We start from the raw sequence: 24,559 nt of genomic DNA, 5'->3' as shown, positions 1-24,559 counted from the left end.
TATACGAACAAATAACAGTGTTCCTAATATTATTATTAATAATAAACCTGTTTACTGTGCTCCAGCTTTAAGAAGTTGTCAACGATGGTTACGACTTTATGCCTGCTATTACCACTGGGCACTCCATCAGACAGACGGCCGGGCGGTTCTCGGTACGAAGCGAAAGAAACCCAAAGGTCAACCTCTGTATTTTTATATCCTCTATAAATTTGTGAATACGTTGAATCGAGGATTGATTTGTTTTCATGCTGAGCGTTGCCGGTGTACGCGTAGCACGCAGTATTGAATGAATAGCCCTTGAGAACCAGCTTAAACAGCATTAGCAGACACCCGATGTGCCGCACCAAGAATACTAAATTGTCTTGTCTAAATTGTCTCTAAATACTTGTAATAGGTATTGTCGGCCTAGAATTCGCTAAGTTAAAAGTTTGACCTCATTTTCTGTTAGTCCTGGCAGTCCTGTTAGCTCAAATGAAACGAGCTTTATGAAATGACGCTAAACACTTAGATCTGTGACCGGTAGAATGTTTATTAAAACGCATTTCGTTCGCAAAACGCCGCTAGTTTCTGCATTGCGGTAGTAAACTAGAGCTTGAACACAATGGTTTTACTTACAACAAACGTGAAACACAGTACTCGGTACTGTGAATGATCTGTTTGATCACTTGACGTCACGCTAAATGGAGCTTTTTATAAGCCTGCAAAAAGAATCTAATTGACGTTTTCACTATCGCACACGTCAGCTTGGCCCAAAAGTACTCATCGATTGAGCCTACTTCGAAGCTTTTTAGCAATACAATCCAAAATATATTCTAACCGAAACTACTTCCAATATAGATCTGGATACATTGCAGGCTACATCACTAGCATATGACTTGACGACGAAACAATATCGGTTATTACGTTTTTTAAAAACTATTTTTTGATAGTGAAAGTTTTAATAAATTGTCTTTGTTTTATGTTGTAGGTTATGGGCATATACCGTTACACGCCTTGCATATAGAAACGACTTCCTGGATAATTGCTATATAACTCTAAATCAGATGATTTTAGATTGCATTGGGAGGAGTGATATTCCGTGCTAATTATATCTACGCCTAACAACGTAGTTTCTTTAACATCAAACGATCTATTTGCTCTACTCCTGCACTTGTACGAGCTGAAAATAGTGAGGGTCTCATGATGCGGACGAATGAAGGCAGGCATTCACAGAATACTTTTTTTTTTTTCTCTGAAATGCTACTACCTTTTCTTCGGTGAAAAAATAATCAAGTGAAAATTGTAATTGTAACTCGATTGCTATTGTTCGATGTTCTAGCCCCCTCGTAATAATGACGATTAGGTACTTGCTGTCGTAGCTTCACATATCACCAAAACGCAAACAGGGTAAAAAATCATACACACTAACAATTCACAAAAGGTCGTAAGGTTGCTTGGCCTAATAAGTTATAGCTACAGGGAGGGCAGCGCGAACCGTCACCATTTGTTTCCAAGGCAACCGCGATCGCCACTGTCGCCTTAGTAGGCACTAAAATTAGGCTATTTCCGGACAAATACGAGACGTTTATGCCCTCTCAAAAGCGTAGCGAATTATTTATTACCGATTTCGTTTTAATTTATACTAAATGTACCTCTCTATCGTAAAGCGCCGATCCAAATGTCACGCCTTACTCCCAAGCGCCGACGCACTCTAATTAGGTCAACGTTATACCAGTAATGCCGTACACCTAATTAAATGATACGATACCTACGAACTAGGCATAGGTAAATCGTTACAGAAAGTGCTAACCTACTGCCTGTATTTTAATAATAATAATATGAAACAATTTTGCGACGCGACGATTATGTAGAGCTAGCGCGCGCTGGCTTGGCAACTAAAAAAAAAAAAAGTACTTGCTCCGTAAACAACGTAATGGCCTAGGTCGGCATCTAAAATATGTTTTTGTTCGCTCCAATTTTTTCTTTATGTAATCAAAAAGTGGCTTTGCGAGTCAGATCGTACGACACCGCTCTTTTTCGACATTGAACAAACAGAGCTAGTACGTGTCTTAACTGTTCACAGCATGCGAAGAAAAAAACGTACCGACAAATCTTCTGCAAATTCACTGGGTCAAACGGTCCAAACGCGCCTGGAGTCGCTGTACTCTCGAGATGCCAGCTGTCGGTAGCTAATTTAAGATTAAGCGTTCGTGTAAATTGGTACGGTAGCCTCATCGATGTCTCTCGAGCGGTCTCTAAGGTGAAGCTTTCGTGCGTTCTCTATATAGAATTTAATGTTTGGACCGAGCTGCCAAACCCAACCCAGATAGCCTTTGTAATGTCACTAGAAAGAATAAACATCTATCGAATCATAATTCTTGCTAGACCTGAATAGCTACCACTATTGACGCTACTTGTCGTAGAATAGACGAAGTCAACATCGTTAAAAACGTCGAAGCAATATATCGTCTATATGGTGTAGCAGCCCATAAAGATCAGACCCACATCACGCGAAATAAATATCTGACAACAATTTATCAGATTGTTCCCGAACGTCAACGATGTAAATTAGAAGTAGATTCGGTAACTAATTAATCGGGCATCTTTGAGTCTAGTCGACAGCTACCGCTAAAGCCAATTGCTAAGAACTTTGTGGGTTTCTTTCTAGTGAAAGGAAGATCACTTTCCCTTTCGTTCTCTTCACTGTGTTCTCGCTTAAAGTTCTTTAAGCTGCCCTTGGTGAATGTTAGAGATACGGATTTCCTCGACTGTCCTTTGAAATTTAAAAAAAAACTAACTTTACTTAGCATATCTTACGACCGTTATGTAATCTAGAGAAGGAGCCCTAAGTTAAACAGATCCTCCTTGACTTCACCAACCACAACCGTTAAACATTATGTATCAATATATATATAATGCTACTTATACGCTGCATCAAAACAGGTGTAAAGCTACTGTGTAAGTCGGAAATCTTATTGACGCAAGGCAACTTTGAATATGCCTGGGCACTTATTCCCCGCAGTGCTTCGAGGCAACGCTCCATTTACGGGGCCATTTCATGGGGGGTCAGCAAAGATGTTTTTTTATAGACATTCGCAATGCTTCACCTGTGATCAGTCAAAACCCGTAATAAAGACACGCAACATCTCAGTAAAATCGCTTAAGCCGATAGGGTTCTTGCTTCACAAAGCCTGTAGCAGCAGCATGTATTTGTTGAGTATAATGAAAAACTATAAACCTGCATACAGAGAAATCGAGTACTTAGTTCCATCAGTCTATTTCTGTTTAATATTCTCTAATCTATTAAAAAGGACAAATTATTATTGATATTTATACTGCATTTTGTCTGAAAGTCAAATTCATCCACCTCATAACAATGCAGCTATTTGGAGAAGAAGAGACTTTATTATCAGCTTCGTTCAGTGATTCGAGATATAGCAAGTTAGGATTTCACTATACTGGACATCGTCGGTCTAGAAACGATCTCAAGATAATATATATTCCATTTCATCCAAACATCGGAGATAATCAGGCAAAAACTCGAAACGAATTGGCTTTGCGTGCAATACTCTTTAGTGTAATTAGTGAAAATTGTACAACTACGGGAGTAGCACGCAGACGTCACTTATGACTGCGCAGTATCACTGTATGGCCTGTGTTTTTACAGCATCTAGTGGTCCACCCTTTCAACGGAAGACAACGCGAGCATATCCCATCGATCATAAAGAAGCGAGTAAGGCGATAACGAAACACGTACTTGAGTTTATAATTTATCCAGGTACATGCATATATATAACAATGGCATTGTTTCAACGTTAATTCGAATGGCTAAGTAGCCGTAAAATTGTTTGTACGTAATTTCGTGCGACCAAATCACAGAATATGACAAACACAACTTTACACAGGTGTAAACTGCCAATGTATAGATAATATTTTCAAGCAATAACACGGCATAGCCATGACAGTTAGCTTATGCATTTCTCAACAAAGCACCATTTGTTGACCTGCAGTTTAGGGAAATAAATAAAGTCGGCATCGATGTGGCAGGGTTCCCCAGAAATGTTTGCATGGAACGGTGCTGCCACTTGATTCGAGACGGCAGCGCCACGTTTCTCGTACGCTACGAGACGCGCACGAACTTGTACGAGAAAGGTATGTACATAACTAGTAATGAGAGATGTTTCTTTCCGTACGATTATACAAACTATGTTGCAAGCGGCCTAAACCTGATTGTTTTTCCATGAGCTGTTTTCGTATCTTATAAGACAAGCTTTATAATATAATATAAATAACAAATACATTAATAGCACAGTAGAAAACGTTGTTCTCAACCGCATTTTTATTCACCCGGTGGAATCCAAATTGAACAACAAGTTCTTCTGTTGTCAATATGTTTGTTTATGCGCTATAAGAATCCAATATATGATATCTGCCTTTGATTGTATCTCATGAACCATATGAGTACGTCATTTTAAACTTTGACGATACAAGCGGCTGGCAAATTTTCATTATACCTGATGAGAAAAGAGGAAAGTATTTACTATTATTGCAGACGCAGACGACGTGTTCATTGCTGGGAGGACTGAGCCATTATAAAACACGGAGAACTTCGATCATGGTACCTATTACATCAAGCTGAATTACGCTGAGGGATTATCATTTTTTTGCCACCGATTCCTTTGCATGGAACTTCGAGATATAACTAAATGTTTGAAAAAGGACTATATAACACGTTTCATATTACTTTACTTTATTGCTAGAGACCTACAACTCGTATCGAAAATGATCCGGATTGTTTATATCACTAGCTACCACACGCCGCCCTGCTTGTCTTAGTAGCTTTCAGAATCTTGTCTTGGGGCAATGCTGCTGCGAGGCAAAGAAAAACAACAGTGACGAGGAGGCAATTGAGAGCAGAAGGGGGCAAGGCACCAAACCGCATACCATTTGATATATTGTTCCCAACGGGATCTTTGCTAATACACGTGCGACTGCGACGCTTCGTTCGGGATCTCCTATTCGTCGCTCGACAGTGCATTAGTGACGCGCTGGCGTGGGTCCATGGTTGCATCGTATTGTAAGGCTACATCGAGTCAACATCCTAGGATCAGCAAATGCCAAGGACAAAAGTGTACCTTACCCAAAAGGCGCCGCCAAAAGTGACTTCCTACAAGAAAGATATAAAAACAGTCTTTATCAGTAAATCATAAAATGAAGAAAAAATGAAATTATATAAGACCGAGAGAGTTTAAGACGTATAGGCGTTACATAGTCTATTATATACATATATATATACATATTATATATATATATATATATATATATTTTTATATTTTTACATATATAAAATATGTATATAGTTATATATAGATAGACATACTTACACGTTACCTGGCTGCCGATGTCTTATATTTTATCATAGTCAAGGTTTTAGTTATTTTCGTGGCAGCGTTCTTTGTTCTACGATAATTAGAACAAGAATATGCCACTGGAATAACGGGCTATTTAAATATTTTTTTTTAATTAGTATGAACTTCAAACCTGGTTAGACCCAGGTAGTTAAATGTACTTATTGCACGGAAATAGGATCATGACTATATTGAAAGCATCGTAATGATTGATATGTGCGTAAGTGGGCATTTTCTCGTAGACTGCACAATGCGAAAACTTCGGACGTTATACCTCTATCGAACATTCTTACATTATTGCAAAAGAGTTCTAACGATTCAATTGTTTGTTCTTTATAAACTTTTCAGACCTATTACTTATTAGACACGGAAAACACGTCGAACGCACCCCTGATATTTTCGGTAACAGACGGTACAGAGAGCGAAAAAAAAGAGCTTGGTTGTACGCCCGTGCACTTTCTAAATGAACAGTACAAGTTTCAATAAAATCCTTTTCTTTTAACTTGATAACTGCCTATTAACTCGAATTCGAAATACAAAGCAGACAGGCAGAAGAATCTGATTAACGATTAAAAAAAGAATAGCGTCCGTTGTAATACTCATCTTTCTACTTGAGAAAGCTTTTAGTGAAAAGAACTTCCGGATGGCATTTAGTAATAATAGACTTCCCGACTCGCTTAAAAATAAAACGGATAGCAGGTACGAAAGCAAGGACGAATATTATTAGAAGATCATATATTTACGGCATGATCAGAGCAATCCATGACGAATCGAATGGTTCTGACGAGCTAGCAGCATAAGTGAAGGCGTTCTGATTGTTGGTGTACAGATATTTTCGTTGGAAACTAGGAGAGTGTTGGAACGGCATAGGCTTTGTTGTTGGCTGATGAAAGAGGGCACACTTGCGCCACTTGTTCCAGCGTCTATAAAAAAGCATGCAAAAAGCATATAAAAAATTACATGTCATTGCATCCACTCTGTATGTATGCTTTCATCCCAGGGCCTATGGTTCATATTGCTAATGGCCTAGAGTATCACACATCTTAGTTCCGGAATGACCTGCCGTTCCGCAACGTGCCTTAACCATAACCCGAAAATTTGCTACCGTGTACTTCAAAGCATTTGTTTCAAAAACCGAGAAAGTTTTGTTTTTTTTTCATGTTCATGTCAGCAAATTCTCGCAACTACGTTCTTTAGGCACAGAAATGGCAATTCTTCTGTATGTCTAGGGCAGAGTTTTGCGCTGATCAGTCTGCGCGATACGGCACGCAAAATGAAGGGGTTCATTCGGTATCGCCTTGTCAAACCAGTAGGTTAGTACCACGGACGCTTGTTAACTTTTTTTTATCACCATCTTTTCCAGAACAGATTTAGTGGTAGCCACAGATGATTCTTACGCTAGAGCTTACACTCTCCCTTCAACCAAATATCAGGTTTTCAATGGGCAAACTGCCTAGAGGACTCTGATAAATTATACAAATGCGAGCGCCGAAACCTAAGCCGTCTGCAGAAGGATAGTACGTGATACCTTCCTTTTAGGATGGCAGACCGGCCTCTCAAGATAAATCAGTTTAACTTTCCAGGCACTAGGTGGCACAGCTTGTCAGGTCCCGATCTCAACGGATCAAGCCAAACCTCGCTTTGTATAGCTATCGATACATTTAGTAGATGTTATACTACTCATTTTGTATTAATATCTGCAAAATGCTCCGATACATATTTTACAAGAAAAGCTTACATTAGGTTAATTTTGAGATTTCTTATGAAACAACAAGTTTCACAAGGTTTCTTTTGCTGAAAAATAAGTGCTTTACAAGATCAACTGGGACCAGCTCAAGGCCGCCTATAATAAAGGAGGCAGAATCATCACTCTTTAGTTTGGTAGCGTTATCTTAGGTTGTCTATGTTTTTTTATCTCAAACTACAAACATAGGTTACATAGGTGCAATGGGAAGCGTCTGATATTAAAAAACTTCCGTGCTTCGTCAAAATATGACTAAGCATAACACCCAACAACGAAGTAATGTTTATAATTTGAACCTCGGTAATTTTCAAATTCAGACGGGTCATACTTACGTAGTTAGAGTTGCTAACGTTGTTTACTCCTGTTGCGCTGAAGCGATAACTAGAATCTTGCTTTGTCGGACAAGAGGCGAGCAGATTGAAAAAAAGCTGTTTAGGATAGTGCAATATTAATGTCACAATGGGCAGTCTCTAGGATTCTATGTAACCCTTACTACAAAGGTTGTAAAACCCTAGTGCGAAGTGGTTTCTGATCCTCCCGTCACGGATCAGTTTTTTTCCTTTACACAAATTGTGCGGTGCTAATCCGTGTGACGTCACAGTTACGTTCTACGCATTTTTCGAATCTCATGGGTGGACGCAAATCCAAATTCAAGGGCGAAATGTATTATTACGTGGACTTCGTACATGCTTTGACGTGTATGGCATTCAATTAGGATCTTCAGAACTAAACGAGCTGCTGTCTGTTTCGACAGTTTTTGCATTGTGTGTCCTAAACTTCATAAAAAGGTTGAATATGAGATGAGTACACCCTGTATGATACCGCATCAAATACGGCGCGACCAATCACGAATCAAGTCGTTGTATTGATCCTTGCCTTGCCAAAAATACTTCCGTGTTTTAATGTTGAACCATTCATTCACAAATAATAATCGTTTGCAAGCATTGCTATCGTTTTCCTTGAGTACACCTTTATAGACTAACAAACCTTCTGTGCATGACTTTAAATCGACCGATATACAGTCGTTCGAGCAAGCTCGACAGAGTAGCAACTTGATTTTTTAGGGGCAGGTGCTCTTTCCGATGCCTCAAAGTCAATAAAAACATGGAAATAAGAAAAGCCGCGCTATGTGCTCAATAGGACTAACCAAAAGTATGCGTAAATTAAAATAGAATCAATATAAATGTCAGCGTTTCACTCGCGTGAAAAGCTTCTTGTGATCAAGGCATTGGACATTTTGCATAACACAAAAGAATTGAACAATCGGAATAAAACGGTGCAGTAATCCGGTACTCAACGGTGGATAGCACGGAAGAACTAAAAGCGTCCAAAGAGACCTACATGAGTTCACGTACGCGCTCATACACATTTTCATGTTGAATGTTGAAGTTATTAAGGGAGTCTAAGTGCACAGAAAGAAATGCAAAGACATCGAAAAAAGAGGGAGTATAGGGAAAGGGGTGAAAATAGACGAAGAATGGTATAACTGAAATGTATATTGGTGCATCAACGTATCGTCGTCACCATATCAGCGGCCGTCTTTCTGCTACCCAACACTCACCCCAACATTGGATGGCCAGACAGACAGTGGAAAAGCCAGAGAAGTTCATCTTCATCGTTGCGACTTCTTTGTTACAGACGAAGGACTGCGATCGAGACAGCGTATCGTCTCGACGACTTCATATCTATCTGATACTCTCTTTTAGCCATCCAGGCAGTGGCTTTCCAATAACGTAGCAAAAGAGGATGTATTAGCTTGTTATTCCCGCGCTGTTATTACTACCCTTTTGCCAAAAGACGAATAGGAAAAATGCCTCCATGTGGGCCGCCCATTGGCTCCTGGTTTTTCGCCAGCGCCCGCATACAGCTACAGCACCGACTACGAAGCTGCTACGTTTCTCTGCGAGCAGTCATTTTTCCTGTGTCTTACCACCAAGCCACCCCTTTTTCTATTTCAATTCAACCAAGTCGGCAGAAAAAAAGCAACTACGGCATTCTAGTTGAATCAGCAAGACCGGTTATTTTATGCTGGTACTTGGTAGTGAAAGTGTTTGTTATAATAGTGATCGTATTAGTCGTTGGTGGGCTCATAGGGCGACATGAAATCAGCAGCCTCAAAAACTCCCCCTGCCACCGCTAGATGACGATCTAAGCTGCTGTTGCTTGATAGCGGGCTTTGAGTCCGAGACACTATGAAATGATATTGAGCCATCATCGACTCGGTGCTGCATCTATCCATTGATGATGATTTGTTTTCAGGCTTCGCCAAGCAGGTTTCAATAGCTGCAGTAGCAGCAGTACTCAATTCCGTTCAATCAAAATTCACGCATCTAACAGAGGCAACGCTTGCATTGCATCGACTTTTTTTACAATTTGATAACGTAAAGGCGCCGAAGGCTGTGAGAATGGAGGCAACATGAGGAAATACACTACGATTCGAATGTATGCAATGATATATCATGCATCAGTGCCTAAATTTTAAGACAAAATTCTTCGTATAGAGCAACTGCACCTAAACGACCCGTGTTAAACTCTGCCTTCCGCCATTGACCCATCATTTCCTCCCTAGTATATAGCATTGACGGGACCTAAATAAAGCTTATCTAATCAGAGCTCACAGATAGTCAAACGCACCGAGGAGGTCCGTTTACAGTCGTTGCAACGGACCTTAAATAGGCAAACAGACGCAGAGAGTGATGGATAACCGTCATTGAAGATCATTTGCCTTATTGTACTCCAATATATATTATATACTTTTTTGAAAAGTATTGACGGTTTTTACGTCAAAATTGTTACGAATAATTGCTTATACCTTAAACTATACTACTTACCTGAATATACTCCGCTTTAACTGATGAACCTCTGATATATCCTTAATAACATCATAATCTCCATTGACGTAGGATTCCTATCGTTTCTACACGAAAAATTATGGCAAGTGGTATCATTTGTTAGGAAGCCTCCGCAAAGAGCGAAATAAATAATAGTCTAACGGTGCAAAAACACCGCGAATACATCATTTAAATGTTTCCCATTTTCCCTGGGTAGCTAAAGATGTGTATGATATAACGCTGTCATGATGAAAGAAACACTTCTTCCATCTACAAGTTTTTGTCGATTTTTCTCAATTATCACAATCAATCGCTTTGTCCACAAAGCGGCACCAACGCAATTATGTCCTATTTCCAGGTCAAATAGATATTATCATCATTTGTTTCGCGTGAGCCTAGGCTTTGCCACAGATTACAGTTACATATTTTTGTCGTATTTGATTAATGTTTTTTTTTAATGTTTTTTTTTTAATGTTTTAGAATTGTTTGATTCTGAATATTCATCATGGCATAGCCTCTCTCGTTCAGCTTCGGCAGGCTTTTTCCTTGATTGGTTAACCACTACGAGTAGCATCTTTTCCATTGAAATTTTCGAAACGAATTGCTTTTAGGTCGTTTCTTCCGATAAGGCCATACACGAACACTCTATGGGCCTGAATAGCACTTTTACTGTAGTAAAACTGTAAAAGAGGGCATATTTTTAGAGAAATTTTATCTGTCTCAACAGCGCTTTGTCCTAAGTCTGAATGAAAGCATTCCGACAACCTTAGCCCATCCGCTATTGCTAAATTTAAGTTTTCAGACAACACCAACCCGATTCACGTTACGTGAAGTGTGACTATCTAGCTAGAGAAATGAAGCTCCTAGAACAATTTGTACTAATTGCTTCACGACTTACCTGTATACTTGATCGAATGCAATAAAAAGCAGCGAGTCCTTCGCTTATCTTAGGAGGCCATACATAGTCCCCGTGATAGCCTTGTGTGGTAACGTATTTGCTGCTAGTCTTAGCAATACATTGTGGTTTACGCCTGGCACACAAGGGGTTCGTGAGGGTGAACATTCTGACATAAGGCTTAACGGCGATACCAGTCCTAATACTCGAAACACAGAGGGGGGTTCATAGATTTCATTTTTCGCTTAGAAATCTCAGCATCAATCTTTGCTTGCGCCACCAACTAAGTGGAATCGCATAGTTTAGCAGTGGATTGGCTCGTCGACCAGCGACGATGTAGCGGTTAGCGATATGTAGTTTCTTGTTTCCGTTATATTATTGCAGTAAATTTTTTTACCTATTAAAATTTGCGACACGAGTGATCTAGAATTACACGATGTAGGGACCGGTGCGGTCTGAGTGGCTAATGCGCATCTCTGCAACTGCCTTGCCGTGGTAACAACAAACAGACGACGATGGCTGTTTAAATCTCTGCGTTGGTAAATGGTTACCATGGCGTGTTGTGGGGATGCTGTTTCATAGATCTGTTGAAAAAAACCCAGATAAGTCCGACAGCCCTTCCAGTAATGAATATCGGCGCATGTACGGGATGTAAAATGCTCGAGGCCGGAATGAATATGCTTCGTTTCGTGATGGAGAAAAATCGTCTGAAGCAACGCGTTGGGCCAGTTCTGGAAGTAAAACTATGGAAAAATGATGATGGTTTGCAGCACTATTACTGTTTGCCGATAGCGAAAGGCGGTATGACCCGTTTTCGATATAATCTTTTCGGGATTACTAGCGTAAGTGTAGCAATAATGACATCGGTTTTGTTAGCCCAATTTATGCTACAAGACGAAGCTACGCTTTCAAAGGTGATTACAGAAGCGTTGTTCATGAATACCTCCATACATATCCAGTTGTCGTTACTGGCCGGGCTACTTCGCTGAGCGTTTGCTTATTAGAGTTCGGAGCTGGTGAGGTGGTTCAGCTTCAGAACCGCTAGCAGGTGTAATTTATTGTGTTCGAAGAGTCCAGCAGTTAAGTAATGCAATAGTGGCCTAAAACTAAAGCATTAAACACTAATTAAACAAAAGATATTTATTGATGTTGCAGACCACTCTGACGTATGTACGGCATATCTGCCTTATGTTATGTAGGTGTAGATGTGGGTTCCCAAAGATACAAAATTACCCGTGATAGCCACCACTCACATTCTGCGAAGCACGGAGTTGTATGCGCTTGGTTTTTGCGTGCAAGAACAAAGCCAATAAAAATAAAATGCATTGGATGCTTAATGTGCTTTAGATGAGCATAGATGTTTACCATCCTGTTTTAAGCTGACAGTACAATATCATCGAGAATTTTCATATGTCCTTGACATAACAAGCATAGCGTATTGCCATATCGGTGTACATGAAGTTTTGGTAAACGTTAGTTGCAAGAAGTTATTCATTAGTTGCTGAACCTTGCTCGTAATGACTTTCAAAATCAGTGAAATTTCTACATCGGCATCAAGGTAACTTACATTGTTTTTCCTGAACCATAACAAATATCTCATATATATATAATATAACAACTACCTCCGCGTGAAAATCGAACATGTTACCGCTTGTTGATTATCAGTTTGAATTAAATTTATTTACATAATTGCTTATTAAGTTAATTCAACTAATAATCCCGCTAACGTGTTCAATGCATGTAAGGAAAGCAAAGCTCATTAGTCCAACGAGCGAAGTTCGACCCTGACAAGTGCTGCGTATACGGGGACGAAAAAAAGTTTTGCTGACCGGACAATGTACGCCATGTTCAAAACTGAATCCTACGGACGTCTGTCCACATAGATCTATTGCAAACCAGAGAGAACGCTACGTTCCCTAAAACAATAGTAGAGATCAAAAACCAAGTAGATAATGGCCGGTTTCCGTCAAGGCGCTTAACATGTTACACGGACAATTCCGTTACACGGACAATTCCGTCCTACCAGATACTTCAGATACGCAGGGACATGAAATTAGCGCTGGGTGATCGCTGGATATTGTACGTAATCTTAATGACGTATTAGGCAACACCATAGTCCGTTCTGTGAGACGCACTTCAGAGCGAACTAAAGACGGATATTTGCGGTGGCCGTGACATGAGCGTATACTGATCCAACACTAACTTTGTACGCACTACATAGGTGTTGAGGAACTTCAATTTAAGAAAACGAGAGAACGATGGGTAGAGATATCTGCCATACAAGGCATACAGTAGATTATAATTTTAATTCCTAAGGTTCAGCTTGCGATCTCCAGATTACTCAACGTATTTGCCTAGCATGATCTTCTGCTTTACTCGCCCATACACAATCCCACTGTAGAATTACGTTTATCTTAAATTGAACATGAAATACGTACTTACTGCTTGCATATTAAAACTGGTTTCATTTATTTATTTTTATTAGACTAGGCGGTAAAAAACTCAATACTTCGCCGTTGTGATGCAAAGTACTATCCTTTCAAAGATGCATAAGTTAAGGATTATAAGTTACTTTAATTATGCGAGCATTACATATAGAGCCAAATACTTTAATTAACAATCTCCGACTGGATATTGCTGTACATGGCTTAGCAGTAAGCAGTGCAGCACGTTTTTTTTCTAGGGTACTTACTGCTGCCTTATTCATTGTTGCAAATGGTTCATCACGTGTGTTCGTTTCGGTCTGGCCAAAGTTCAGCGTACGCTTGTACATCTAACTCCTAGGTAGTTCAGTGTTTGGCATTGATTTGGCATCTCGCAATTTTCCCCCCTATATATTTGCCCATGTACAAAACAGAAGATGAAGGAATCGTCTAAAAAAAAATGAAGTAGAGTCTTTTTCGAAAATAGCTGGGAAAACCCAATGCCGAACCAGCAGAATGGGCAGATTTATACCTGTAAAGAAATCCTCCTAGGAACGTACCACCACCACCTCACAGGACTGCGAAAACGGGCAAGCAAGGCTAGTCGTAGGGTATCAGCAGCACCGACCTATTCCAGGCCATCAACGAGGATTGAGCGGAGCATTTGCCCACATACCTTACAACTCACATCTTCGAAACCGCTTTTGCCACGTTTCTTTGTCCTTTTGCCTTACTTCTGCCTCGTTTCGCTCTTTCATGCTACACCAACATGCCTTGCACGTTTGTCCGTTTCGACCAATAAGCAGTACTGCTGCTGGTAGGTCATCAGGGTGACGTTTACACAAAGCCGGTGTCGCTCTTTCGAAAGACAAACGCAGCGATGGTGACTGACTGTTGTCGCGTGCTTGCCCCTGCGCTCTCCCGTGTCATAGTAGAGGTTGTTCTTTCTGTCCTACTACTACTACTACTAGTAAGTACATGAGTCAGTCCGCCAGATAAACGGACCTAAGGATGTATGACGGGAAGGAGCACGACATGCAATTGCTTCCTCTCTCTTCTCACTGTCTGGCTACGTGTACCAGCTGGAGTTGCTGTAGTAGTATATATAGTAGTGGGGTAAGAGGCTGACAGGGGCGAGCTGCAAGAGGTTGTGGTAGTGGACGCTCGTTCGTTGTCCTGATTGCCGGCGGACATTTTGCGGCGTTATCGCCGACCAGATTGAGAGCAGATGACGTAGCAAGACGCCGGGCGTTGGACGCAAGAGTTTTGCGCCCAGTTTTAACATGCAATTCGTCCACTCATTCTACCAACGAACACGAACGGCAACGAAGAATGCAAATACGAACAGCTATTTCTTCCGCTATCTCTACGATTACTGCTGCTTTGAGTGACGGCACGCTAGCAGAGACGTGCCGGGAGCAGGTCCAACTGAGAGGCAAATGAACACACATGCATTACGGACAACAGCCCGGTGAAAACAAAGTCCCGACCGCCAACTAAGACGCGTAAATGTAGCAAAAGCATCAAGCAAAGGTCTATGATGGCTCCTAGTCGCAACTACTACTAGGCTTCGCTTTAGCCGCTGCGAGCAGCTTCTACCATCTGTACTACCGTCAATTGTACCAGCGCAACAGCTGCTGCCCGCCTTTACTTGGCGTGGTTCTCGGCTGCTGGTGCTGCTCCAAACGTTCCACCCTAATGGGGCACTTCCGGAAAAAGCTGACCAGCTTCCGTCTATTTCGGCTGGCGATGACGATGTCAAGGCGCCGGGAAATAGCGGAGAGATTTGTCCTCCGTTTATTCTCGGCGGCTGTAGCGCCGAATTACATTGCACTGACTACACAGCAGCACTTACTGTGCCCCCAGAGCATTACACACTGACTTAGTACTAACAGCAAATTCGGTCCTACGGACCCGCTCAAATACGTAAACATAGTGTACGAACCTCATCACAAAATACCGTTTGCCACTTGCTCGTCAAGCAGCCAACGACCTCGCATCTTTCTGGTGGCGTAGATTCGTTTTCAGCCGAGTCTCTTCCCTACCCTTTTCCATTCTGCTCTCAAAACTTGTTCTTTACTCCGTCTCTTTTTGCCTGCCGCTGGTAACGAGCGACTATATGTAACCATGGGCTCTGCCGTCCACTTAGAATGGGTTTCAGTGAAATATGGACTTGAAGCAAAACTGAAGAAGAACAGGCCAAAAAAGGTCGTCTAAGCAATGCGACAGCGATACGATAGCCTTGAAATGCCAGTTGTAGAAGGGGGTGGTGAAGCTGAACTGCAACATTCTGTTGCTTTGGAACAAACGAAAGAGACGAGCGAGAAAGCAACATGCTTGAGGTTGTATCGAAACAGCAGGAAGCGTATAAAGGTGTAGTTGCTCATTACGAGGAGTTGCTTCGACATGTGTTGGATACGGTAAAATTGTAGAGTAAGTGCTTGGTCGGTTGGTTACGGATAATTGAAGATCCGTGATCTTCTTGGATTTACTATATCTTTTCGCTGTTCTTTGACGTAATAAATTCCATGTAAAATAATTGCAGGAAACAGCTCAACCAACCTGTCAGCAAAACTTACGATTATATTACGCTTCATTGTTTCCGGTTATTAACGAAATCTAGATGTTCTGCCATCAGTCGAATGATGCCAGTGTATAATTTCCTCATAAAGCGAGTGCGCCTCCTGAAATAGAAGCTTGCGTAACGCGTTAATAGTACCGCATTTCACAAACTGGATTTGCTGTAGGTGTAAACAGCAAATCATCTTTCCCAGGATTTTCGATGGTCAAGGATTTCTGTTATATTTCATAACCATTATGGTTATAGCCTTCTGGGCATTAAGGTGTGTCTAAATATAAACTTGATCACCATAAATACGTACAACCTTTACATAAGGTTTTACCTCAAAGATCTTATTAGGGGTCGACAGTTTCGCGACGCTTCTTATGAATGGTGTTAAAAAACAAAACTGACTCTTAATTTTGTAGTATAGTCTCTGACCTATGTGAGTAATCCCTCATACTTTACCTCTCAAAGGATTCCTCGAGTTCCCGAAACATTTTCCCTTTGGAACCGAGCGATAGAACGCAGCGGTTTATAATTGAATAGGAAATCACGAAATTAGAGAAGGTGAAACTGAAAAAGTTACTAGGAAAATTTGTAACCGAAATTTTTACTTAATTAAGATTCGTAAGCATTTGAAAGGCCTGAACTGATCGTCCCATTTCAAAATCAAAACCAAGCTTTTGAAAATCGTAGCGAAAAATACGCATGCAACATAAGCCACACTACTTCGACACGTCGATAGCCATGTTTTATTCAAAATTATATTTGTTAAGTTTTGAAGTGATTATTATCACTTCAAAACTTAACAAACATCCACAGAAATATGTTGTACGGGTTTTTGTAGGCATTTTCTAGCTTCTAAACATTTCCAAGTAAGACAATTGTATACGGCTTATAAACTTTTTTGCCGAAAGAATTGAAAGCTATGTTGAACTCTTCACCTTCGTTGCCGTTTGATATTTTAATGTGTGAACCGTGACCTGCATTCTTAAAATGTACAAATACTCTTGGCCGATCTGAAGTATTCTATAAAACAAACCGACAAAATTAGGCAAACGACAGAAATTCTCTTTCTTTCGTTTTTTTGTTAGTAAAATTTGAGACAACATACTAATAGTATAAAAACTCGTAGGTGCGTTCGTGCCCTGCTGTGCCACCTTCATTCCAAATCTCCGCTGCTATCGCTTGCGCCGCCTCGTTGCTTGTAACATGTGACATTTAGTATTGATGTAGTCAAATGACATGTACCTGACAGCGTGGGAATGCTTTCCCATTTGTTATTGTGCATGAGCGGTGCTCAACTTGAAAAAGTTAAACACGATTTTCGGGTTACAGACTTTTCAGTATAAACACTGAACTAAATGACGGTCGGTCGATCCAGCTTTGGAGTATAATGTGTCGTACCACGATGTCAAAGCCGGCGTGTTACTATCGTGCCGGATGATTCCGACTGGATTGATATTGGCCCAGTTAGAAATCAACCCTAACTTATTTAAAGTTAGGTCGCATGGGTTCGAGTTGAAGGATCTGGAGTGTTAAGATTTGCCGTCTTTCTAGTGTGCGCGCTGTCAACTACAAATGCAGATTCAAATTTGTAACGTAGGGCGGAGACATGTTGCACTCATCAGCACATATGTAGCACGCTCGATATATACCGTACTTCCCTAGCATATCGAATGGGTTTACAGCACTGATACTGGCATTGATAATTCACCAACTACCTGCTAAATAACTAGCAAGTAAATAAGCATTAATGGGCAACCTGACCTGTGACTGGACAATCGAGAGACAACGTCCTAGGCACTTGGAGCTGTACCATTGGTGCATTATAGTTCCATCAAAAATGAGACATCCATATGCAGGCGGTGCAAAGGTCCAGGTGAAATAGCTGCGTGTTTCGCAACTCATATCACATATAGTCACTAAACGTTACATCCACAAAAACAGCTGGGACTGCCTGCAGGGCACCTATAGAGCATCGCGACAGCCTTTTCAGCAAGGGATACTGAGCTTAGACTGTTAGCGCGGGTATGGGTTATAGTGCCTCGTTAATAGTCTCGTCATTTCAAGTTTTCGTTTTTTTAAGATCGTCGCAGGATATTGATTCCGCCGAGTCGCAGGAAAGTTCAAGATTCTACTCGTATTGTGCGTGTGACTAGGACCGAAATTACTCGTCGTGTTATACCCGCTAGGCAATGAAGATCGCCTTGTGAAGAGCGATGCCGCGAAAAAATTCCAAACGAAGAAAACCAAAGAAGACTAAAAAAACTAAGAAAAACAAAACAAAGACGAATGTACGTAAGACGATTCGACAAAGTGCGATAAACCATCGGACTCTGCGTGCGGCTCAGGCTTTAACACAGCGTCAGATACACCGTCGCACACAGAATCAGACACAGCATCGGAGAAAACGTCAGACACAGCGTCGCAAAAGTATGGCGCGAAAAAGTCGGACGACCCGGCATAGTCGGATGAGTCGCGCGTCGAAGAGCGGAAGTTCGTCGATGGCCAGGGTATCGAAACAAAGTAAGTCTATGCTAACTGCGAGTTATTCAGAAAGATAACGACGATGTGCAAAGAACCCTGTTAGTGGCGAGCGCCGAGGTATGGGATCATTGTTAATAAAATCGAAGACATGGTGGAAAGGAATGGTGCATGTAGGCGATAACACACCATATGTAGCCTTGAGATTTGTTAACCTTAATAAGAACGTATGGAGATAGGAACGGAAGTGAAGCTTTAGTAACAATAGAGGGTAGGGGTAGAGGCGAACTATCTTATCTAGAACGTACTCTGATTTTCTAATTCGAAGCCCATCGCCTCCGTTGTTGACAACTTGCCATTGATATTACACTCCTGTGTTCATTTGTGCTGGCATCACATTGTGCAATATATCCAAGTAAACTTTGGCGTAACAGAGACCAGTTTATGCTTATTGACACTGATACACTTTTGCATTTCTTGAGTTTCTTCTGTGTTCATTATAGTGTCCACATACGTTTATTTCAAATAGATTCACAAAAATGCTCTGTAGAAATAGGTGCAAAAATCCGACCGGGGCCTATGGTCTGTGTGGTTCTATTTTCGGTGTAGATGGCCAATAACAAAGTATTTTCGAAAGGAATTGTACGAAAAAAGCGTATGTGTTAAATGTTGGCAATCGTGTAAATATTAGTAGGCCTAGCAGTAAAAACAACGAACGAGATTGTGCACTGAGGAGAGCTACAATATGCGCTTCCCTGGTGGACTACAAAAAAAAAAAAAAAAAAAAAGGATAAAATTGAAAAGTGTTGAACGGCTGTATTCACAATGCTAGCGTGGATATTTACAGTTACGTTTTCAAATGCGCTCTTTCTCATACAAGGGATTTTACTTGCACAAGGAACTTACACGAGGAACTCCGACGTCTGCTCTTGCAAAACTTTCACGGCACCCGGTTGGCGGCAACGATGAGAAAGCAAAATGATCCTACTTTTAAGGCTTTGCAAACTGACAGATTTCTACTGCGGAGACGCTAAAAAGCGGAGTAAGGCTGGCTGATTGGCAATACGTCAGTCATCAACGTATCAGCGTTGAGGACTTGCCGGAATTTTGATGCCGGAATTCAACCTTGAATGGCATTTCCGTAACGCGTAGTAGCTATTGAGGCGCTCAAAAATTTGCGAAGATTTATGAATAATTGTATTGTTTGTCACCGTCGTATTGACACCTAGGAAGTCTTGGTTATCAAGCGTTAGTCGATGCGTAAATCTATAACAAATGCAAAATTATTAACAATGTTTTCGTATGCAGAAAATTCACCAAAAAAGGTCAAGACACATAAACGCAAGAAAAGCCACGATACAACGCTTGCAGTCGTCCTCGTCATCGTGATGGTAGCCCTCGCCATACTAATTATCTTCTGGAGGTAAGTTCGTTTGTTTTGACAGTCATACATTCAATCACTGAAATGATCACTGAAACTAACGTATAGGCACGCTTTTGATCAAACTAAATGGCCTCTCAGCTTGTGATATTGCCACGCGACCCATAGGTCAAGTGTGTTGAAGGACATCCAACCATTGACCCAGCGGCTTTCAGACAACTTGGGACAGTCGACAGGGATCGATTCAGTGGAGTCCAAGACCCAAAAGTAGTATAACGAAACATAGTCATCGTCTAAATCAGACCCGAATGGAGCCAATAATATTTAGGACCAATATGCGTAAATTTCCTACTGAGTACGATTGGTACACTTAAAAGGGAACAACAGACCGCTTTCAATAAATGCTATTGACAGCTCCATACTTTTTTTTCTCTAGTAAAAGCGTGATACAAGGTAGTACAAATTAGGGCGCCGAAATTTCTGATCAGGGTGCTTAGATGATCCAAATCAAATATGCCCAATAGCATACGTCCAGATGAAGGGCCAGCACTTGACACAGTGAGGAATATATATATATATATATAATGATGGAGGTAATCACACTTTGCTTCTGATAGCGTGATCAGGTATGTTCCGCTACAAAGAGTTTTCTGATAAGTCCCGAAATTGTCCCGATTAATAATAAGTCCCGACCTTCTAATTTTGCTCTATATATATATATATCTATATATATATATATATATATATATATATATGCTTATAAATGAATTCGTTGGACCCCCTATGCGACGGAAAACAATATGATCGATTCATTGTATGTGCTTTTTCCAAAAAAAAGACAGTCAAAAAACGAGAATGGCTACAATGTAAAATATCACTTGATATATATATATATATATATATATATATATATATATATATATATATATATAGACTGTCTTTTTTTGGAAAGAGCACATACAATGAATCGATCATATTGTTTTCCGTCGCATAGGGGGTCCAACGAATTCATTTATAAGCATATTCGTTAGAACCCATTCGTAGATACTGTAAACAGACCACTTGTATCGTTAAGTCATTTCCAAGTCACGTCCTCCATCTGATCATCGTACACCAGGGGCAGTAGCTATCCGAAAGCACAGCTGAATCCTATTATATAGTAGCCGCCGAAGCTGATTTCTAGCTATGTCGCTTGATGTTTTTTCCTCTTTTTCGTCGTCACCGAAGCACGACGCATTAGTTAGTCGAGTAGTGAAGTATTGACGATCGGCCGAAGGCACATGCTGGTCTGGGCAGGTTTCTCTGCGAGATCAACGTGTACGGTCGAACTCGATTCATAATTACAAACTAATTTTTCCTGATATATGAAGACCAATTCTCTTGTTATTAAGTCTTTTATTGACGTACATGTGAACGCTCGCATGTGCGCTCCTCGCCGTATCGCATAAAGCTAATAGCTTTTTTTTTATTTCTGTTACTTTATTTAAGCGTCACGAGTTGAGATTTTCGTCAGGTGCCATGGACGCAGTAAGTTGCCATAGGAATCTATCCGGAACATCTAATCGTAACTTCTATCGTGCACGGAATGAACTCCCCCCAAGCTCATTTCGAGTTCAACAACATTGTAGTGACAGCGTTTTTAACAGTAGCGTTGTGGGGTACATATGTTGATGGTTGATGATACTTCCGTTTCTTATCCGTTAATAGTTACTTTTGTTGGCTCCCAGTATCTTTACGTTTCAGTATCGTCTGACACTACCGTGTTAGTTCATATCGTTCAAAATATCAGGCGAGCATAGAGAAGAGTATTAGGCAACGTGAATATTATCATGTAAATACTTCCTAGTATACTTGGTTGTTGATATATATATATAATATATATATATATATATAATTTTCGCATTCATCTTCTTATCCATTATTCCTTTTTACTAGGAATTGGGATTCACGAACTTTAGTTTAAAAGATCACCTCCACTGTCAAATATATGGTGACAGCTAATTTCGTTTGCAAATGATCGAGAGAAATAGTAATCCGTAGGCCCGAAAGTTGGAGAATACGGTGAATTCAAGATTTTCGAATTGTAAGGCGGCCATATAATATTAACCTGGTATAATATAAGCCTGGTATTATCATTCGCAGTATACGTTTATGACTCTGCTTCGTCTAGCGGGTCTTTTCTGTTGAGTAGTCTTATTCAGACGATGCAGCTAGACCTTTGAACGTTTTGTTCTGCTGCGTATGAGATCTTTTTAATTTCACCAAAGGCAAATCAACTCTTTCAGATAGGGGTCTGGCCTAACTGTAGATTTACGTTTATTTCGATGAGCTACCCGTTTCTGCGTCGATCTTATATTGACAGCGATGACTAGATTCTTCTTAGAATCCTGTTATTATGGCTGCATTTTAACGACTTGTACAAAAAAGGATGCTGAGAATCTATGAAGGGCCGTTTGTTTGTTTGTTTGTATACGCTTAACCCAGTCTGTGGCGCAGCTGGGTTCTTCTTTTCTAATAATATTGTATAATCATGATGTAACATATCCTGAATTGACAAGCTGTTTTCTATTTAAAATCCCCCTTTGATCTCGATTGGCCGACCGAGATGGGCTCGAAAAATTCTGTCATAGTGCTTGCTGTACACGGAACAAATATGTTCCGGGAAATTTATAGACAGCTTTTTGACATCGGCGAAAACCGAAATAAATTAGATGTCAAAAAGGCACTGTTTTTACCGGAAATCGTCCTTCTGGACCCTAAACCCAAGATAAAATCTCTTACCGAATGAGGGGAGAGAGAATGTACACAAGCGAAAGGGAACGCGGCCGTTATTCGTACCATTCATTAGATCTAAACTATTTTAACTTAATAGGCAGATAACTGGGTGTTGTTTCGCACACGCGAGAGGTTTATGTTAGAATCTTTCGCATTCCGTATTCCGTAAGTATAACTACAACAATTAGCTGATATTCAGTATAATGAACTTGAAATCTTTCCGTGTTTTTGTTATTGTTGTACGTGTAAGTTATGCACGATAAGTTGTTAACAATGTTAGCTGTACATGCACTGATTGATGTAAAGGTGATTAATAAGCTAATTTGTTCCTTACAGCGCTTATCCTTCAGCGGCAGGGAAAAAAAAAGCCATGATACGCTAAACTCGCGTTGATTCAGCACAATGGACCTGCAGTAACAGCCATGTGGTAGCGTCTTCCGCTTGGTAACTGTTTGCCATCGATGTAGAGCCTGAGTAAGGCCGTGCACTAGCGAACGATAAACAGCGCACGTGCAACGTGTCCGACATCCTAAGTCCTCCGATGTTATATCTGTTAATAGGCATATCATACTTGCTTAGTCAGTTGTTTGAGGGACCATTTGATTAACTTTTTTCACTTTTTTTAAAACTGATTCACTTTTTTTTTCTAATTACTAAAGCACTTTTAAGGCTAACATAACATCTTTCACTAGATAAATTCTGCTCGATCTGGTTGCAACCGGTCGTACTCATGGATGTCGCCATGTTCTCTTGCCGGAATCGTGTGGTGTTTTGCTTCAGAAAAAGTAGGCTAAATCTAGCGTGTTTTCAACGAGTACTGCGCTCTTTTTTCGTGCTGAGTCCACCTAGAGGCTATTGCCGAACAGTGATGGTGTGCGTCAAAAATATTTACACTTGTAAAAGGCCACCCTTACTATCTCTATACAAAGGAAAGCCCAATTCAGTGTTCTGAACGACATAACTGTCAAATAATGACTAGCCAAGTTGAATAGTCGGCAACACTCCGTCGTGTAACAGCTGACTGCTGTACACTGAGCCAACGAGTGTGTACTATGTTTGGCATTCAAACATTTTAACTAAGCGATTTCAATTAAACTTTTATTCGTGTTTGATATATACATCCGCATGACAAGCACCAACGTTGTTTTGTCACGTAACATGCCCCGATTCTTCTTTTTTGTTATATGGATCACTTGCCACCTAACATAAAACTATTCATTGCTTCGAATGCTTCAGGCTCGTCAGGATCCTCACCACATCGTGACCCAGCTAACCTCAGCGAAGAGAAATTGAACAGAATTAAAAATTGTAAGAATCCACAAAACCTCGCGATGCAGAACAAGTTTTATGTCGAGCGTAACATGTCAGGTTTGAAGTCTACCGCAAGAGCGTCTACCGGAACTTAGCGCTAAAAAAAAAAATAGAGTGGAGCAACTCGTTGACAGACTGTCAGCAAACAAGTGTATTCTATGTAGTTCTATATCATCGAAGAAACTAGTGCGTATATAATTGAGGCTTCCATTATCGCGACGTTTTTGTTATGATTACTCACTTTATTTATAGATAGATTAGAAATTTAGATATCGTAGCGAAGCGGAACGAACGATATGATATCCGCACGAAGCTGTGTCTCGATAGCACCCGATAGGAACCAGTTTCAGCCACTTCTCAGATCGATGACGACAGAAACTCATAGGGTTAGAGTTTACTCGGAAAATCGATTACAACACAAACTTACCCGCCAGAACAATCTCGGAAGTAGTCTGGCCCTCAAATCACCGGAGGTTGCTAAAATTGCATGAGTTCCATTCAGATTGTGGACGTTCCATTAATTTGAATTTATCCTTTGAGCTTATATTATTTGGAATTCGCAAGAACGCACGACTTAGAACATGAGGAACTTGTTGAAGGTTATGTATTGACATAGAAGTGGTAATTTTCTGAGCTCCATCTACACCTAAATTTCAATTACTATAAAATCAACTTTTCTAGCGAGCCTATTAGTGTCCTTCGTGTCGAACAGGGTCAAATCTTGGACATGAACTCTGACGCTTTATTGTGTCAGAGTTCCAT

The 24,559-nt window shown here is 40.5% G+C and overlaps 1 protein-coding gene and 2 long non-coding RNA genes across 23 annotated transcripts; 2 read left to right on the top strand and 1 right to left on the bottom strand.

Annotated features, from left to right (window-relative positions):
- The first annotated feature begins 3,995 nt into the window (after window positions 1-3,995).
- On the top strand, window positions 3,996-4,956 carry LOC147757430 (uncharacterized). Its single transcript, XR_015321443.1, has 3 exons — window positions 3,996-4,131; window positions 4,532-4,597; window positions 4,819-4,956. It is a non-coding gene; the product is annotated as an uncharacterized LOC147757430 (long non-coding RNA).
- Window positions 4,125-17,741, bottom strand: LOC111245442 (uncharacterized). Of its 8 annotated transcripts, none has more exons than XR_002671335.2 (6): window positions 17,614-17,717; window positions 10,861-11,963; window positions 9,963-10,048; window positions 7,464-7,523; window positions 6,131-6,310; window positions 4,713-5,146 (listed from the first exon to the last, which is right to left on the bottom strand). It is a non-coding gene; the product is annotated as an uncharacterized LOC111245442 (long non-coding RNA). The 8 variants fall into 8 exon arrangements; XR_015321441.1 differs by having other exon boundaries at window positions 7,464-7,519; XR_002671336.2 differs by lacking the exon at window positions 10,861-11,963 and having other exon boundaries at window positions 17,614-17,741.
- A 173-nt stretch (window positions 17,742-17,914) lies between these two features.
- LOC111245441 (uncharacterized) lies at window positions 17,915-23,924 on the top strand. 14 transcript variants are annotated; one of them, XR_015321434.1, is made up of 6 exons: window positions 17,919-18,372; window positions 19,211-19,372; window positions 19,639-19,753; window positions 21,200-21,238; window positions 22,823-22,930; window positions 23,723-23,924. XR_015321434.1 is itself a non-coding variant. In XM_022793814.2 (4 exons), exons 1-3 carry the CDS (start codon window positions 18,066-18,068, stop codon window positions 22,866-22,868), a joined length of 468 nt encoding a protein of 155 aa, XP_022649549.1. In that variant the 5' UTR covers window positions 17,927-18,065; the 3' UTR covers window positions 22,869-22,913; window positions 23,723-23,924. The 14 variants fall into 14 exon arrangements, 7 of the variants coding, with proteins under 7 accessions (XP_022649549.1, XP_022649548.1, XP_086836591.1 ...); XR_015321433.1 differs by lacking the exon at window positions 19,211-19,372 and having other exon boundaries at window positions 17,938-18,372; window positions 22,823-22,913; XR_015321432.1 differs by lacking the exon at window positions 19,211-19,372 and having other exon boundaries at window positions 17,938-18,372.
- Window positions 23,925-24,559: the final 635 nt, after the last annotated feature.

This window comes from Varroa destructor, unplaced genomic scaffold, assembly GCF_002443255.2.
Source record: "Varroa destructor unplaced genomic scaffold, Vdes_3.0 BEIS01000002.1, whole genome shotgun sequence".
In the NCBI taxonomy this organism is placed as follows: Eukaryota; Metazoa; Arthropoda; class Arachnida; order Mesostigmata; family Varroidae; genus Varroa; species Varroa destructor.
This window is presented reverse-complemented; position numbering and strand designations above follow the sequence as displayed.